At 55.0% G+C, this 18,100-nt stretch overlaps 1 protein-coding gene across 1 annotated transcript in view; it reads left to right on the forward strand.

The window, feature by feature from the left end:
* Positions 1-2,161: 2,161 nt before the first annotated feature.
* Positions 2,162-18,100, forward strand: part of ESRRB (estrogen related receptor beta) — a 166,523-nt gene continuing 150,584 nt past the window's right edge. The window contains exon 1 of the mRNA XM_008272007.4: positions 2,162-2,461. Within this exon, the coding sequence (XP_008270229.1) occupies positions 2,460-2,461 (2 nt within the window). The 5' untranslated portion in view covers positions 2,162-2,459. The remainder of the gene's footprint in view (positions 2,462-18,100) is intronic.

Below are 18,100 nucleotides of genomic sequence, written 5' to 3' on the forward strand. Positions count from 1 at the left end.
GCTCCAGGGGTGTGTGTCTGTGGGTAGGCCCGTCTGCTCCCAGGCCACTGGCCCTGAAAGCTGGAGAGGTGATGAAAGCTGATGAGGTGGCTGCTGCTTGCCCCCGGCTCCACCTGGGGCAGCTTAGCCGGGGTGGGGGTGGGTGGATGCTGAGGTGGGCTTCAGCTGCAGGAGTGAGGACTGGGTCTGTGCAGTGGCTCAGAGGCCAGCCTGGAGGTGCAAAGCCAAAGCCCAGCTCCCCCAGGGGCTGCCCAGGGCCGCGTCTTCCAGGGGAAGAGGCCTTGTTCAGTCTGTGCACTGAGCACGCATCGCAGAAGTGGGGCTGTGCCACGGGGAAGCCCCAGGAGGGAGTCTCGCTCCAGAGGGAAGGACCTGGGAGCCCTGGCCCAGGGGAGTTCCACCTGCTCAGCGACTGAACCCCTGGGGAGCCCCCGACATGTCCAGGCCTGGGTGGGGGTCATGGGCCATGCAGGCCTGGTACCCAGGAGCACAGAGACTCTCAGGACCACAGGCAAAGAGTGAGCCAGTCCTAGGGGGTCTTCTGAACCCCTACTTGTGACCTTTCTCTTGGAAGACAGTCATTTCGGGGCGGGGTGCTTAGTGACCCAAACGGTAGGCGTCACTCATTCATTCACTCACTCATTCCATCAGTCAGTCCATCAGTGCACACTCTGAAGGGTCCTGTTACGTCTCGGGCACCATGGCAGCACCAGTGAGCCTGGCACACAAGCCATCACTATCCTCACGGAGCCCGTATTCCCACGGCAGCCCCGGGGGAGGGAGGCTATTTGAGGCTGTGCCTATTAAACAGGGTTTTTGACTTCAACAGTGTGGGCCCCAGGCCTTCCTCATGGTTTCTGTTGGCCTGGAGGGAGAAAGAAGCGATCTAACACTCAGAGGTTTGCCATCACTCCCTAAACCATGGGTGATTGGGAAGTACATGCCCCTTACCACACCAGCAGGGGACTGATCCTGTGGGGAAACTCACTCCAAATGCTGCTGCCATCAGCAGGCGCAAATGACCCAGAAAAACCAAGGCAGGTGGTCTCCGGTGGGCAGGTGGGAGCCGGAGGTGGCCAGGGTAGTGCAGCCCACCCCGTGTCGGTTCTCCACAACTCGCCCATTCTCTGGCGTCTGCCCCGTGGCTCAGCTTTGTCATTGCTCCAGGGGAGCCGCCCCCACTCTGCAGATGCGAGGCAAACAGTGTTCTCTAGAGACCCTCTGGTACCCACCCCCAAAGGCTGGGGCTCCCACCACCCATTCTCCTAGGAAATCCTTCTGGGGAACGAAAGGAGAGCCCAACACCCCAACCCCTCCAAGGCCTTGCCGCACGTGGCAGGTGTTTGGTTTGGAGGGCCATTTCCTGGCTTTTTTTTTTTTTTTTTTTTTTTTTTTTTACAGGCAGAGTGGACAGTGAGAGAGAGAGGCAGAGAGAAAGGTCTTCCTTTTGCCGTTGGTTCACCCTCCAATGGCCGCCGCGGCCGGCGCGCTGCAGCCAGCGCACCACGTTGATCCAAAGGCAGGAGCCAGGTGCTTCTCCTGGTCTCCCATGGGGTGCAGGGCCCAAGCACTTGGGCCATCCTCCACTGCACTCCCGGGCCACAGCAGAGAGCTGGCCTGGAAGAGGGGCAACCGGGACAGAATCCAGCGCCCCGAGCGGGAATAGAACCCGGTGTTCCAGCGCCGCTAGGCGGAGGATTAGCCTATTGAGCCGCGGCGCCGGCTCCTGGCTTCTTCAGAGGCCCAGAGGCCTCCACCTGGGCGCCTCACCCTTGCGCCCTTCCCCCAGGAGCCTGCCTGCCCCCCGAGCCAGCAGAGCTCTGCTCCCTGCCTGCCTCTGGGTTTGGCAGGGGCCATGGAAACTTTCATGGAAAGCACTTGAGCTGACGAAGGCTCCCAAGTCAGGACTTTGCAGCCCCACAGGGCCCTGGGCACAGGATCCAGGGGCCCTGTGCCTCCCCGGGTCAGGACCCCCGGCCCCGGCTCCTCCCCTCACTCCCTGCCGCCAAGACCATCACTCAGCGGCTCTGCCATGACCCCAAGTGCCTGCTGGCCCACTGGAGACCTCATTGTCTCCCCACACACACCCCGGTTTCTTTGCCCTCCCCTAGTTCCTCCTCCCCTTTAGTGCACATCCCCCCACCCCCTTCCCGTGCCCATCGGCGGCTGTGGAGTCCGCCTGGGCTCGGTGGTGTTGGAAGTCTGGAGCTCTGGCTGTTTTGTTTAAGACCTGGTTATGGTTGTGAGTTTTTTTTTTTTTTTTTTGTCAGCTGCCTGTTATATCAATCACGGAGTGGGGCTCTATTTATAGGTTGGGAGTACTGTGTCCTTAGCCACAAAGAGACACAGACAGGGGACTGTCAGCTGGTGCCGGAGGAGCTGAGCCACGAGTCGTCAGCAACTGGACACACCTGAGAGGCAGCCCACGCCACCCGGGCCGTGCTCCGCGCCCGCCAAGCATGTAAGTGGCCAACTTCTCCCTGTCCCCTGCCCCAGCTCCTGCCTTGTGTCTTCTTGCTCTTTCTCCTACTCTCTCTCTCTCTCTCCACTCCCTCTCTCTCTCTCTCAATGGATAAAAATATCTCCCCACGCCTGCTCTTTTATCCTGGTTTTCCTTGCTGGAAGCATCTGTGTGTGGCCGAGGGGAAAATGTGGCCTTTCTCCGATGGTTGTCAGAAGGTCAGAGGGTCCCGGGGTGGCTGGGTGGGACAGGGACGAGAGCTCGTCTGGGGCCAGTAGGCTCCCTTTGATTTGTGTTTGTTTTCGCCGAGAAAAAGTAAGTCAATCAAAAGGGCAAGGGAAAGTTTACCCGCAGCTCAGCGGGGCGTTCTGTCTCCCAGTGTGAAAACTTTTATTTGCTGGCGGCTGGCTCTGGTGTGCGTGCGGGGAGCCCGGAGAAGGTGACAGAGACGGGAGACCCGGTTCATGCGGGACAGGTGATGATGAATGGCTCGTCCCCTCAGCCAGGGACGGTCACGGCAGCCCCGATGGCCGGCTGGTCTGCGGCTTTGTGAGGGAAAGGGGCTTTGCCCCTGGCCGTGGAGCCGGGGGGCCGTGGGAGGATCTGTCCTGCCTTCCCGGCTTTGGTTGGCTCACTCCTGTCCCGGTGGGGGTGGGGGGTGGGGGACTCTCCGCCAGGTGTGGAGGGCTGTTGAGGGCATCTCTCTGCGTCCTTCACAAAGCAAGAAACTTAATATCGTGGTTCTGTGAAAGCCGTGCTTGTTCTGGACAGTCCCGGCAGTGCGCAGGCTCTGTGGGCACGTGGGCTGGCTCTGGAGCTGGCCCTCCCCAGCCACTGTCCAGGGTCCACGGGGTCCACGGGGCTCACCTGCTGGGAGCCTCCCGTGAAAACTTCATAGCTGGGGAGATGCCTTCATAGTCTTCACAGAGGGCTGGCAATGCTGGGTTCTGAAAACAGAATCCGGGGGGTGATGCTTAGTGCGTCTGGTGCGCAGCTTCCTAAGCCCATCTCATTCTTTCTAGCGGGGGTTTCTATTTACTTACACGATGTTTACCATCGCTCTGTGGCTGAGGACTGCGTCTGGATTTGTTTGTGGAAAAAAGTATCCTGACAGAGAAACAATCTTTCCTACCGTCTAGAAGCCTTAAACAAAGGAGAGAAGTCTGGATACTTTTCTGGTTATAAACAGAAGAGTTCTACTGGCCAAATGCTTGGGAGAAGTGAAATAATGTGGATGTAGAAGCAACCTAACCTCACTGTTATTTTGACTTTTTCGAAACGTTAACTTTCCTTTTCTTGGTTGTTTCCTTTCTACCTGTCTCTTATTTAGGGTCATTGATGTGTTTAATGCACTCATTCATTATCTTGCAGTAGGGAATCAGGAGTAAGAGATTAGCAGGTGAGCTCCACACATTCAAGTAGAGAAACCGGGAAGGAGTTTGGATAAAGGGGAGGAGGGGACCAGTCACTACTTAAGCCCAAGTACGGGAAGTCAAGCCTAAGAAATCCAGAAAGAAAAGAAGCAGCCCAGGAGTTCAGTGCGCTCTACATGTGACATTATTGTTATTTTTCCTACACCAAGGGCTCTCTCTTGATAAACATATCCGGCTGAAGGTTCTCAATAATGCTGTAGTGGGATTTGCTTGGTGGGTTATCGTTACTTAAAGTGCAAGTGAATCAAGTGATTGAGACGTTGCGCTCGGGAATCGCAGCCGCCTGCTGTTGCCATGGACTTGTAGGTGGCAATGGCTTTTCAGGGAAAGTGGGACTTTTTTTTAACCTTTGAGTACCAGAGCCTGCCTGGCCCAGACGCATGGCTAAATGGACAGGGAGAAAGCCCCGCATTCCTGAACTGGTCCTGTGTTCACAAAGCGTGCACGATCCAGAGAGGAGTGTATCTGTCGAGACAGGCGGCTGGGAGCTGCCCCTTCCTTCGGCTACCTGCAGACGCTGTAGGTGGGGTGGAGGCTTGTTTAGCTGTGCCGGGTGACGGAGCACCTGGCTTTCATGCTGGCGTTCAGCATGTGGCTGTCCCCTTCCTCTGGACGTAGGGACAGACGTGCAGTGGGGGTGGGGGGGGCAGAATCTTCAGTGCATTTGCATAAGGCAGACTCTGATGGCTTAGTTTCTGCTTCAGTAACGATTAATTTCGTGTGGTCTGAGCTCCCATCAAACTCATTTTTTTTTTCCCCAAACTGATTTCTTAACTGCAATTGGTCACGGGGCTGTCTGTGACTTCGCGGCTGCAAAACCTAAGCCGTTCCAACCTTGTTGTTGTTTATTTCCCTGAACATGGGCAAACAGCTGCTGTGTGGTGTTTTATGTGGCTCCCCTCTCTGCAGCACACAGGAATCCAGTCCTGACCTCCTCCCAAATTGGGGACAGAGGGGCCAGCGAGCAGGTGCTTTGGAACACAGTGGGCTCAGGTGCAAGCCCACCCATCTCGGGGAAGAAGGAACTGCAAACGCCCAGAAAGTGCTCCCCTAATTCAAATGATTTTACATAGCCGAGTTCTACCCCATAAATAACAAGTGGCAGCTGGCAGGGGTTTGAAGCTGGAGAACACGCAGCGTTCTCTCTCGCCATCACTTCACTGTGCAGTCTATCTGTCCATCTTCTTCTTATCTCTGTTTTTACATTTCATTATCCTCCCATTCTCTCTCGCCCTCCTCCACTCCCTCCCCCTTCTCGCCTTTCCTGAAAACACATTTCTATCTGGCACAGAAAATAAACTCAGATTGTGGGTAGTTATGTTAATCTAATTCAATCCTCGGTGGGTTAAGAGTGAAATTCTAATAGTGGAGCTGTTGAGGGCTTTTTTGTTAATGGCTTGGGGATTACATTGAGTTAAAGGCTCATTTCCTAATCAAACAGAGAGGGAGAGAGTGACTTCGAATATTTATGAGTCTCCCAGTGAGAGTTTAAACATTCAACTCCAAAAGCTCTGGTTTCTGCAGGAGGAAAGAGTTAAAACCCCTCAGGGCTGCTGGGAAAAAAATTAAACCAGTTAAGCCATCAGCATCTTCAGGCTGCTATACAACTTCTGTGCACTGGTGGAGTGCGAGGCAGGGCGGAGCTGGGGAGGGGGTGGGGGATAGGGTCACGAATCAGAAATGGAACCCGGGGCTGGAATCTGCCGATGTGATCAGAAAAAAGGTTCTCTCCCGTCAGATGCCACCTGCTGGAGGCCTGGAGGGGCTGGGTGCCTTCAACTCCCCACACCCATTCCCCTCCTCCAGTCTGGAGGTGAGCACATGAGAATGAGAATATGGCTCAATTTCCCGGCTGCTGGGGACAGATTCTCCCGGCTTTGGTCCTGGCTATGCAGTGCCGAGGGCTCTGCCTCCAGCTTTGATCTGTGACTGGGGCCGGCCCTGGGTCCTCGTGCCTGACTCTCTTCCCAAGGGCACCACCGAACCTGCCCATCTGGCTGGCAGAGCCCAGGTGAAGGCAGGTGGAGAGCTCCCTGAGCTCCAGCCAGCACACATGAGGAGCAACTTGGCCAAGGTCAGGCAATGTCAAAGGCACACAGAGGTCAGGCGACTCAGTCCCAGCAAGCTTTCTGGCCTCTCTGTCTGCCCCCCTTCTGGGGTCCGGTAGAGGAAAGGGGAAAGCAGGAGCCAGATGAAGGCCACATCAGGCCCTGGCTCCCTGGAGTGAGGGCCCCCTGTGTAGCTGGGGAAAGAGGAATCCCTCACACGCTGGACTTCGGGGCTCCCACCCACCCAGCCAGCAGCCTTGGCCTCTCTCACACGGGCTTTTACAGGCCCGCGGAGGCCCCAGGCAGCTGACATTCTTCCTGGGGGTGCTGGGCTTGTGGCTGCCCTGTGCCTGGGTGCAGGTCCTTCTCCTTGGCCTCCAGCCGGGCCCCCTCTGTTGTTGGCATCATCGCCCTGGGGGTGGGGGAGGGGTGTCTTTCTGCGACCTCCCTCCTTAGACCACAGGAGTGGTCTCGGCCGCAGTCCCCTGTGTCAGTCCAGCCCCCTGTTGTTGGTCCTTCCTAGCCTTTTGCTGTCGTGTGGGCCTCCTGTGGACAGCACAGGACTGTGCTTAAGAGCAGAGTCTAGGTCCTGGCACCCACGAAGCTTGAGCAGCTGAACCCCACAAGGCCTCACTTTTCCCATCTGCTAAATGGGAGTAACAATAGGACCCACTTGGGAGGGGTGTTGGGAAGATGGAATGCATGTGACGGGCTTAGCCTTGGGCCCAACAATGGTGCTGCTTTTATTTGCTGGGTGTGGAGCAGTCCTGTGGCTCCAGAGCCCGAGGCCTCCCAGCAAGGGGGCTGTTTTCTTTGACTGTTGGCTGGGCAGTGCCCCATGTCAGCAGGACTCCCCACTTCATCCTGCAGCTTAGGAAACCAGAGGTGAAGGTGTGTGGGGAAAACCCAGTGACCTGAAAGTGACCAAGGGCTCTGAAATCTCTGTGGGCAGGGTCCGTGTACTCTGTCCACCCCATGGAGTGGCCCAGGCCAGTCCCTCTGTGAAGCCAGCAGGGCCGAGTGTAGACTCCTGGCTCATTGTGTGACCCCTGGATAGGTAGAGCCAGGAGCCGAGTGGGCATCCCTGGGTTCCTGCCAGGTGTCCTTTGGCAGGGTACCCCAGTCCTGGTGTCCACGTGCCCCTGTGCATCTTCATGCAAGGTCACTGGCCCTCTTCTCATTCCTTCCCCGCTGGGGACCCATTTGTTTCCTGGTGGGGGCAGAGCAGCCAGAGTGGAAATCATGGCGCTACCTGAACTTCCCATGCACCCCGATCTCCCTCCTGCTCCCCCTCCTACATGTTGGCAGATCCAACTCCTGAATGCTCAAAGCCTGGCTGCCTGCCTTGTTACTCCCATACTAGTCACCTTTGGAGTTCCCAGTGCCTGCCTGGCCCAGGGCCTGACCATAGTATGTGTTCAGTACATGCGTGCCCGCCGTGATGTGCAGCTGTGCGGGTCCACCTGCTGTAACCACCGCATCAGCTCCTGACCCCAGCCCTCTCCCCTCCCTGCCCCTTCTGCTTCCAGAAAAAAAAAAAAAAAGCAAGTGACATGTGGCTTTTATTCATAGGTGCACAAACCTGGCCAGGAATTTTATTCTGCTCAGTGAAGAGCCTTTGTCTAAGTCGATGTCAGATTTAATTGCTAAACTGCTGTCTCTCCTGTGGGTTCTCTCCTCATTGTCATGCTCTCTCCCCTCTCGCCTTGCCGAGCCCTACCTGCCTCCTCTGCCTGTTCGCACTCGGAACGGCCCCCCGGCTCCTCCTCCTGCGTGAACCACTCGGGTCCCGGGGGGTGCACATGAGAGGGAGCCCTTCCTTCTGAAGTGTTCCACAATGTCTGCTTCCATTAGCACAGACAAGGCTTTTGAAAGGTGTCAAGTTATGAACATCATTGCAGGTACCGGATGCTTCCCAGAGCAGCCTTCCTGCTCGCGTCTGGAAGACGGGGGCGTAAGAACTCAGACTGCCGAGGGTTAAATGCTGGCGGAGGAAAGTCTGGGCCTCTCTTGGGGACCAGTGGCTGGCTGGGACCATTGATTAGCTTGGCTTAGTGATCTTTCTAGCAATATTCAGGAGTGAAATTATTGCTGATTAGGCTGTGTGTGTATGTGTGTGTGTGTGTGTGTGTGTGTGCGCACGCGAAGGTTTGCGGTAGGATAAGACAGGAGAAAGAAATGCCATGGATTGTTTGCTCCTAACCTGGTCTCAGGAGAGGCGCTCCCAGTCTGCGTATCTGAGGTTGCGGGGTGGGCTTTGTGCCAGCCCACGGCAGATGAGAGAGGGGCCAGGAGGAAGGGCGCCTGAGACCGCCCTGCACAGACTTTGTGCAACTCCCTGATGAAGGGTAGTGATTTTCAAATGAAAAGTTCAAAAAGCAAGTCTCGCAGAGAGAGGCCCAATGTCGAGGGCCGGGCTCGTGTGCGGGCTCTGGTGGTCCGTGGGCCGGCCTGCGGTTGTGGAAGGAGACACGTACCAGGTGTTGCAGCCCAGTCCTCACCCCAGGATCAGTGGCAACGAAGGTGCTCGCGCTCTTGGGCCCCGAGTTCCCTGGAATATAAAGTGAGAGGCGGAGGAACTCGCTAGCTGTCCAAGTGCCCACGTTTAGGACTGGTGGTGGTGGTGGTGGACCCAGGACCCTGTGTGCCCAGCATAACCAATGAGTGAGGTCGGCCCACATCAGCCTGTTCCTCCAAGGCCTCTGGCGCAGGTGCACCTCGGCTCCGGCTTCATGACTACCGACAGCTTCCTTGGTTGGTTCTCTGTCCTCACCGTCCTTTTGCCAAGCTCATCCAGAAAGTTATTGGAAAATCAGTGACGACCAGGACAGTCCCCAAAAAGTTCATGGAAATGTGTGCTTTGAAAAAGCTGCAGCTGTGGGTGGGCCTTTGTCCCAGAGGTTAAGACCCCCCTCGTGATGCCAACCTCTCACATTGGAGTGTCTGTGCGGGAGTCTTGGCTCCACCCCTGCTTCCAGCTTCCTGCTGCTGCACACCCCGGGAGGCAGCTCAAGTAGTTGGGTCCCTGCCACCCATGTGGGAGACCTGGATTGAGTTCCTGGATCCTGGCTTCCACGTGGCCCAGCCCTGGCTGTTGTGGGCATTTGGGGAGCAAATCAGGTAATGGAAGATCTCTCTCTCTCTTTCTGCCTCTCAGATAAATCAAATGAATAAACAAAAATTTCAAAAAAGAAAAAGCTATGCATGGATTTCAGAACTTTTTGTACCAACATAAACATTTTTTCATTCCAGTTTCTGTCCATTTTCCACGAACTTTTTGAAGCACCCTCGTGCTTGTTCAGAAACAAGCGTGCACTTGAAATTGTTGACCTCAGCTCCTCAAGACCCTAGGTTTGTGCCCTTGTGATCTGAGGCTTCCGCCCTCCCCAGTGTTCCGGCCCAGGGTCGCAGCTGGGCCTCTACCCATGGGGGGCACCTGGTCCTCAGGTTTGCTGAGTCTTGGCTTGGAGCTGGTGTTGTGGTGCAGCAGGTTACATGTGGGAGCACAGGTTTGAGTCCTGGCTGCTTTGCTTCCTATGCAGCTCCCTGCTGCTGCACCCGGGAAAGCAGCGGAGAGTGGCCCAGGCGCTTGGGCCCCTGCACCCACATGGGAGAACTGGACAGAGTTCCCGGCTCCTGGTTTTGGCCTGACCCAGCCCTGTCTGTCGTCTGTTGTGTCCATTTGGGAAGTGAACCAGAGGATGAAAGATTCTCTCTCTCTCTCTCTCTCTCTCTCTCTGTGTGTGTGTGTGTGTATCACTATACCCTTTAAATAAAATAAGTGAATAAATATTTTAAAAAGTGCTTTCAAAGAGGCCTTTGGCAGCCTGGGCAGAGAGAACACAGCTGGGATTTTGGGTCCTTAATTTCATTCCCTGTGGCTTGATTTCTGTGCCTGCTGGATGGGGCCGGTACCTGCTCGGAGCATCTCACAAGGGTGGCGAGAAGCTAAGATAAAACTCACAGGGTAAACATCCCTGAAAAAGGGCAAGTACTTACCAGCTGTAGTCTAAATCTTTCCCCCAGATGGCGGCCTCTGGGGAGGGGTGTGGGTGAGAAGCAGCTTTAAGAGCCGAGCCACTGGGTCCTTACCCAGCTTGTACCAACTGCAACCTTGGGCAGGTCCCAGCCTCTCCTCTTCACACTCAGTCTTATCTGTAAAATGGGGAGATGAGCGTTTCCCTGGTTGTGTGGCTTAGAGAAAAACCCCCTTACAACCTCCGATCACACGTGCTGGATAAACCCTCAAAGCCGTCGTGACGATGGTGACAATTTGTTGTAATCATTTTCCATGCCGAGAAGACTAAAGTGGGAGAAAACTTGCAGTCGCCCTGGATAGCTTACAAGAAGCAAAAGGTGCGTCTCCAGAGGTGACCTAAAGACGTCCCCTCATCCTGCACAGGTCCCTGCTTGGGGCATTGCATTTCCACAGCCCCATGACCTGTCTGGGGTTGGGGGTGGTTGGGCCAAGCTCTCACCTGTCACAGACACCTGCTCTCCACAGCCTGGCACACGAGGGTGTCTCAGAAACGCCATGCGGGAGCGGGCATTTGGCCCAGCAGGGAGGTGCTAGCTGGGGCACCTGCACCCTATATCAGAGCCCCTGGCTTCAATTCCAGGCCCCAGCTTCCTGCCAATGCAGACCCTGGGAGGCAACAGTGACAGCTCCAGTCATAGGTCCCTGCCACCCACGTGGGAGACTGGGTCAAGCTCCTGGCTCCATCCTGGGCTGCGGTGGGTGTGTGGGGAGAGAGCTTGCAGATGGGAGGTCTCTCTCTCTCTCTCACAACTCTCTCTGCATCTCAAATAAATAATTATTTAAGGTTCTTAGAAAATGACATTAAAAGATCCATTTATTTTGGTGCAAAACCTTTGGAAATCTATGCAGCGTTTTTCTGTAATGCACGTCTTCTGTGAACTCTCCGAGGAGCCCTCCTCCCCGGGTGCCAAGCCCAGCTGCGAGGGCAGGAACCAGTGGCCATGGCTGTCTTGTGTGTCCATATGCGCCCTGAGTCACTGCAGTGTGGTTTGTGAGTGGCGCCAACACCCTCTTCCCCGAGCAGCAGAACAGAGGGGACTGCTTGCTTTCTACCTGCGTGGAACACACATGCTCCCAGGGGACCTGTGATGGGCCGGGGGAGGGGGCGGTTTGTGTGCACGTGTGCAGGTTCAGGGCACTGTGGGCAGCCATCCGTGACTCTCTCCTTGCCTGTCTTGGGCTGCGAGTCATCTAGAAGGAACGTGTAATTAATGTTTACTCTGGTGCATGCCATTGAGAACCCCCGCATGTAATGCCTCTCGAGTTAATTCTGCCTTCGATGCCCATCTGCTTTCGCTGCTTTGGAAACCAGTAGGGATGGAGACCCGCATTCGACCCAGGGGAAAAAGAGCAGGCGGTGGCGGGTAAGCGTCCCACGTGTCAGCCTTCCTCTTGGGCAGCTGATACCTGCAGTGGGGTTTTTCTTGGGCAGAGTCTCACCCAGTCCCTATCCTTAGTGGTAGATGCTTCGAAGCCAGCTGTCAATCCCAGGGCTAGTCTTGGTGGATTTCTTGGACAGTCGGCAGCATCCATAAGGGAAAGGCATTTAGGGACATTTTTAGAGACAGAGGCTGCCATTTGTACAGGTTTTAACACACGTAAGAAGGCACGCATGGCCGAGGGATCGGTCTCAGGACAGGTGAGGAGTGAGAAACGCCTGCTCCAGCGCAGGGGCAGGCTCAGCACCGCTCTCATTCCCCCTCTGCCAAGTGCACGGGTTTGCTTTGGCTTCCCCAGGCTCCTCCCTCGCTTTCTCTCCACATTTATTTTTGGGATACATTTGCCTGATCACATAAGGTGGTGGATGGGGCCAGAGAGAGGGAAAGTGAATGCATTATAATTAAACCTGTGGAATCTCTTTGCTAAAAATATCAGAAATATTACCTTGAAATATGACACGCTGCTGATGTCATTGGACACTGTTGTGGAGGATACCAAACTGTTGACGGAAAGAAAACTGATTTTCATGTCAGCACAGTGAGCAAGCATTTCCATCGGCTTCCAGAAGCCACTGCCAGATCTCTCTGTACAGGCCGCTTTGTCTCCTCTCTCTCTCTCTCTCCCTGTTCCTTTGCCTGTGAGAAGAATGGGTAGACCAGATGATCTCCCACGACTTCTCTAGGTCAAGCCTTGAACTTCTCCCTCACTCCACTTAGCAGTGATCGATCACCTGTGGCACAGCTATTTATGTGTCTTATTTCCCCAGCAGAATTAAGCATTCAATGGACAAGGACTGGTGGTCCCATCCCCCAGCACTGTGCCTGGACACGACAGGCACCCAGCATACTTTTTTTTTTAAAGATTTATTTTATTTATTTGAAAGACAGAGTTACAGAGAGAGAGAGAGAGAGAAAGAGAGGTCTTCCATCTGCTGGTTCATTCCCCAGATGGCCGCAACAGCTGGAGCTGTGCCGATCCGAAGCCAGGAGCCAGGAGCCAGGAGCCTCCTCAGGGTCTCCCACATGGGTGCAGGGGCCCAAGGACTTGGGCCATCTTCCACTGCTTTCCCAGGCCATAGCAGAGAGCTGGATGGGAAGAGGAGCAACTGGGTCTTGAACCGGCACCCATATGGATGCCGATGCTTCATGCCAGGGCTTTAACCCGCTGCACCACAGCACTGACCCCCGGCATACTTTGAATGTACTAAAGCTAGAACAGAAGTAACCTAGCGCTTAAAATCCCTGCATCTCATATCAGAGTATCTAGGTTCAGTTCTCGGCTCCCAGCTCCAGCTTCCTGCATTTTGGGAGGCGGCAGTGATGGTCCAAGTGGTTGGGTTACTGCCACCCGCATGAGAGATCTGAACAGAATTCTTGCCTCCTGGCCTCAGCCCTGGCTGCGAGGGTGTGGATTCAGGGGGTGAACCAGTGAATGGGATCTCTCTCTCTCTCTCTCTCTCTCTCTCTCTCTCTCTGGGTATGTCTCAAATAAATAAATAAAACATGTTTAAAAAGAAAGAAATGGCAGGTGGGTGCAGCCTCTCCCTGCTCCAGCCAGCGTGGACTTCTGCCATTTCTAGAAGGGCCAGGCATTGTTGATTGTGTCTCACGGTCTAGGTTTCTCGAGACCCTGCCTCACTGCTTAGGGATAGAGGCTCACGGAAAATGCTGACGATACGTAAATGGCGCTGCCTAAGAAAGCCGCCTGTGAACACAGCTAGAACCGCCGTGGCTTCCCAGCCGCCGCGCCTGCTCCTCTGGGTGGCTGTCCTCCTGTCTGGGTCTGCCCCGCCCCCATCCAACTCTATTAATTGAAAAATATTACACTTGCAGAATTGCTAAATAAGGAGCCCTCAGAGCACCAAGTATCCCTTTTCCATTTTCTGGGTCCCTATGTGCTTTCTTATAAAGATGTTTTCTTGATTTTTACTAAATGGCCTTGATTTTTATCATTAATCTCTGTGTGACAATTCTTCTCCTGGAGTCTAACTCATTTCTGAGATAGTCTCCCCTAAGTCCTCAACTCCACTTCCGCGGGTCTCGACGTGCCCCCGTTCACTCCTGCCTTTGCCATTTCATAAAACTTACAAAGTGATTCCTTTATCCGCTGGACCCTTGATCTCCGGCTTTCCCTAGTTCGCCTCCAAAATTTCCCAGAAGAACCCTTCTTAGGATCGGACTTTCACAGGCAGAAGGTCTTGGGGCTCTGTCATTTCCATACTGAGCCTGGGGACTCGCTTTGTTCTCAGGCCCCTAAACCCTTACCTGCTCTTTAACCAGCAGTTTTTCACATTTGGGGATGAACCATATTGCAAATTTAAAGCTTTCAAAACTCTCCAGCCTCTTTCCCTGGCTCCATATCGTGCAGGAGCCCCCCCTCCCCAGTCCCTCCCCTCGTTAACCGCCCCGTTTCCTGGCAGCGAATCCTGACGCTTCCCCAAGGCACTGCCTCCTCACGCTGTTTACTTGCTGGCTTTCCTCGTCTGTACGTGGGCTCCCACCTCTGCAATGCCTCTTCTGCGTGTACCTGGTGGGAAGAAGCCTTTTTGAAGGCCGGCTATGTGCTGGAAGCAGCCCATGCTTTGTCTGATTATCCTGGTAATGATCCGAGTATATAGCCGTGTGATGCTTCCTGTACTCTGGGAGAGAAAGCTGAGGCATTGAGGTTAAGGACCTCACTTAACATCACTGGGTAACCCTAAGTGGTATCACCCAGTGTCACCATCAAGTTGAGCGCACCAGGCAACCATTAAAACCCACAGGAATACCCTTTTGTATCACTGAAACATGCTTTATTTTGGTTTTCTTTGAAAGGCATTGACAGAGAGAGAGAGAGAGAAGGACAGAGTCATAGCAGGATTGTCCACCTGTTGGTTGACTCTCCAGTTGCCCTTAAACAGCCAGATCCGGCCAGGCCCCAGCCAGGATCTAGGAACTCAATCTGGGTTTCCCACGTGGGTGGCAGGGGCCCAACCGTTTGCTTCCCAGGGTTTGCATTAGCAAGAAGCTGGAGTCAGGAGTGGAGCTGGAACTCAAACCCAGGCACTCTGACGTGGGACGCTGGTGTCCCGAGTGGCCTCTTCACAGCTATGGCCAACACCCGCCCCTCTGTTACACATGCTTTGAACTTGTCAAAGTTTTTGTCTTTTTATTTGTTTTCTTTGCAAAGAGTTGAGTGTCCCCCTTGACAGACACATGTAAAAGAGAGATCCTATGCACACTGTGGCCACTGTGTGCAGTGCTGGCATCCTGTATGGGTGCCATTTCAAGTCCTGGCTGCTCCATTTCTGATCTAGCTCTCTGCTATGGCCTGGGAAAGCAGTGGAAGATGGCCCAAGTGCTTGGGCCCCTGTGCCCACATGGGAGACCCAGAAGAAGCTCCTGGCTCTTGGCTTCGGATGGCTCCATTGTGGCCATCTGGGGAGTGAACCAGTTGATGAAAGACCTTTCTCTCTCTATGCCTCTGGCTCTCTATAGCTCTGCCTTTCAAATAAATAAATCTTTTTTTTTTTTAAGAGAGGCCCAGAAACTCTAGCTCTCATGCCCAAGCCCCTGCATCGTTGTCAGTATCCCAGCACAGAGCCTCATCCCAAGTCTGCCCTCTGTGAATCACCCTTAGCTCCCTTTTGCAGCTGCTAAGCGTCTTGCCTTTCTACAAATCGGTTTTCAAGGACCTCTGCAGAGGAGCTGGTGAGCTCGGTGGTAGGACGGGGACCAGACTCCAGAAGCACCATGGGCGGGGGTGCCTGCTGGGTAGCACAGCCCTGTCTTCTGCCCAGTGATGGCCACATCTTCCTGCCCCTTCTCAATTCTGACCATGCACGCTCCCTCCATCAGCCATGGACGTCTTTACCACCTCGTGTTCCATGCTCTGTGCTACGTGTCGTCTTTCTGCAGACTCAGAGCTGGTGGTCCACCTCTTTTCCCACCACTGGGGTCGTGCACGGGTCCTCCCCTCCACCTTCACCTCAGCCCCCTGCCGGATTTTCTTACCGAGGGAGCGAGGTGTGGGAGGAGCAGTCTCTTGCTAGGGCCAGTGCCGCAGCCTTTTTCTCCATCCCACTCTCCCGTGACCTTGCTCTCTCCTCTCCGCCTGCCCACCTTGGCTCTCAGGATGCTGATCAGCTCTCCCAAGAGAGCTAGGGCCCCCTCACCTGGGATGGAGTCCAACACGCGCTCACCATTTGGGAAAGAGGGTTTGTCCTCCCTCTGTCCCTTACCCAGCCCTCTGAGGACGCAGGCTCACCAGGTTTCCTGTGGCCTCATATTTTCCCGCGGAGCCCTGTCTGCCTTCAGTCTCCCTCCTGGACAGAGTGGGTGGGGACGGCTGTGGGTGCTGATGGGGTTTAATGGTCATGGTCACGGATGTGATTTCTAAGGTTTGGCGCCATCCCACCCCAAGTCAGGGTGTCGCATTGGATGACCTTGATCAGTTTAGGGAACCCAGAGACAGCTTTCCTGTCTCTAGGGCCGGTTTTCCTGTCTTGTGTGGGACTCTTACAGCCCTGATCCTTGGTCCATTTTCATGGGCAAATACAACTCCTGCAGAGGAGGCATGTTTGGCATGACGGTGGGTTCTTGGGAGAGCCCCGGGTCCCCGGCTGCAGGGTGGCAGGAGTTCAAGGTGAGCTGCAGGATCTGTTGACTTCCTGAGCGGTGGCCTTGACCCAGGCTCGGTTCTCCAGGTTGGAGTGACACAGAGGCGGCCAAGAGTGTGTTCTTATGGTCCTGGGCCGTGGCAGGTTCCGGGACTGGGAGCCGCCCAGACTGAGTGAGTCTCTTGCTTCCTGGTTGCCTCTTCACCCAGTGGGGACCTGCCCTTGTCTCTGCCAGGTGGGTTCCACAGTCAGCCAGGCTGTTGGGGATGGCAGTGTCTTAGGTTCCCCAGAATTCTGTGTCGCAGAGTGTTTTCTGGAGGAACCTGCGAGGGAGTGAGAGAAGAAACAGAGGGCTGGCGTGGGCGTTTGGAATGGAAGTTAGCTCACCGCGTGGGAACCCACATCTCGTATTGAAGTGCCTGGGACTGCTCCACTCCCAGTTCCGGCTTCCTGCCAGTGTACATTCCTGGGAGGCAGCAGATGATGTTTCCAGTACTTGGGCCCCTGCTTCCACGTGGGAGACCCTGATGGAATTCTGAGCTCCTGCCTTCAGCCTGGCCCAGTCCTGACTGTTGGAGGCATTTGGGGAGTGATCCATTGGTTAGAAGATCTCTCGATCTCTCTCCCCACCCACAACCTCTCCTATCCACCCTTCTCCTTTTCAAATAAAAAAAAATTTTTTAAAAAGAGAAGCCAGGATGGGACTGGCATTGTGGCTTGCTGGTAAATTGCTACCTGTGACAATGACATCCAGGCACTGGTTCGTGTCCTGGCTGCTCCACTTCCGATCCAGCTCCCTGCTAACGGCCTGGGAAAGCAGCAGAAGATGGCTCAAGTGCTTGGGCCCCTGCACCCACGTGGGGGACCCAGAAAAAGCTCCTGGCTCCTGGCTTCGGTCGGGCCAAGGCCTGGCTTTTGTAGCTGTTTGGGGAGTGAACCAGAGGATGGAAGATCCCCCCCCCCACTTTCTCTCTCTGTAGCTCTGTCTTTTAAATAAATAAAATAAATCTTTAAAAGAGAGAGAGAGGGAGAGAGCGAGCGTGGGGAGGAAGCCGAGCAGTGTTGGCTTGTATTCCAGCCCCAGCTGCTTCCCCCAGGAGCTCAGGAGCACCAGCCACAGGGCAGAGCTGCCCTGCCGGGAGCCAGGGAGATCGGCCAGTTCCACTCCACCTCCATCAGTCGCTGGCCCTTCTGGACCAAGGGGGCTCCCCTTGCTGGCTGGGGGCAACTGTCAGGAGAAGGCTGCAGCTGTGGCAGGTGAGGACGGGAGCAGAGCACCAGCAGCGCCCGGTAGAGGAGAAGCTAGAGACGGCGCCTAGAGTGGCCTCCTCCCCTCCATCTCCAGGAGGCCTCTGGAGTTTGACCGTGAGCTTCCATCGCTGTCCAGGTTGAGTCCAGGCTAGAGCCCTTCATAAGACACCAGGACCCTGGATGTTGAAGATTCCAGGATACTCAGACAGGGATTCTTTAAGAAAAATACCTATTCATCTATTTCAAAGTCGGAGTTACAGAGAGAGAAGGAGAGAGAGAGAGAGAGAGAGAGAGAGAGAGAGAGATCTTCCATTCACTGGTTCACTCTGCAGATGCTCCCAATGGCAGGGCAGGGCCAGGCTGAAGCCAAGAGCTTCATCCGGTTCTCTGACATGGGTGCAGGGGCCCAAACACTTGGGCTATCCTCCGCTGCTTTCCCAGGTGCATGAGCAGGGAGCTGGACCAGAAGTGGAGCAGTCAGGGCATGTATTGGTATCCATATGGCATCACAGGTGGTGGCTTTACCCACTGTGCCACAGCCGCATCCCCAAGGGATTTTTAAAAAATACATCTATTTTATTTGAAAGAGAGAGAGGAAAGAGAGAGAGAGAGAGAGCACGCTTCCATCCACTGGTTTGCTCTCCAAATGGCCATGGCAGTGGAGGCTGGGCCAGGCTGAAGCCAGCAGGCAGGAATTCCATTGGGTCCTCTTACATGGGTGGCAGAGGTCTAAGTCCTCCACGGCCTTCCCAGACACGTTGGCGGGGAGCAGGGTCAGGAGCGGAGCGGCTGCGACTTGAGCTGGTGCTCCAGGGGGGCCCTAACCCTGCT

This window comes from Oryctolagus cuniculus, chromosome 20, assembly GCF_964237555.1.
Source record: "Oryctolagus cuniculus chromosome 20, mOryCun1.1, whole genome shotgun sequence".
In the NCBI taxonomy this organism is placed as follows: domain Eukaryota; kingdom Metazoa; phylum Chordata; class Mammalia; order Lagomorpha; family Leporidae; genus Oryctolagus; species Oryctolagus cuniculus.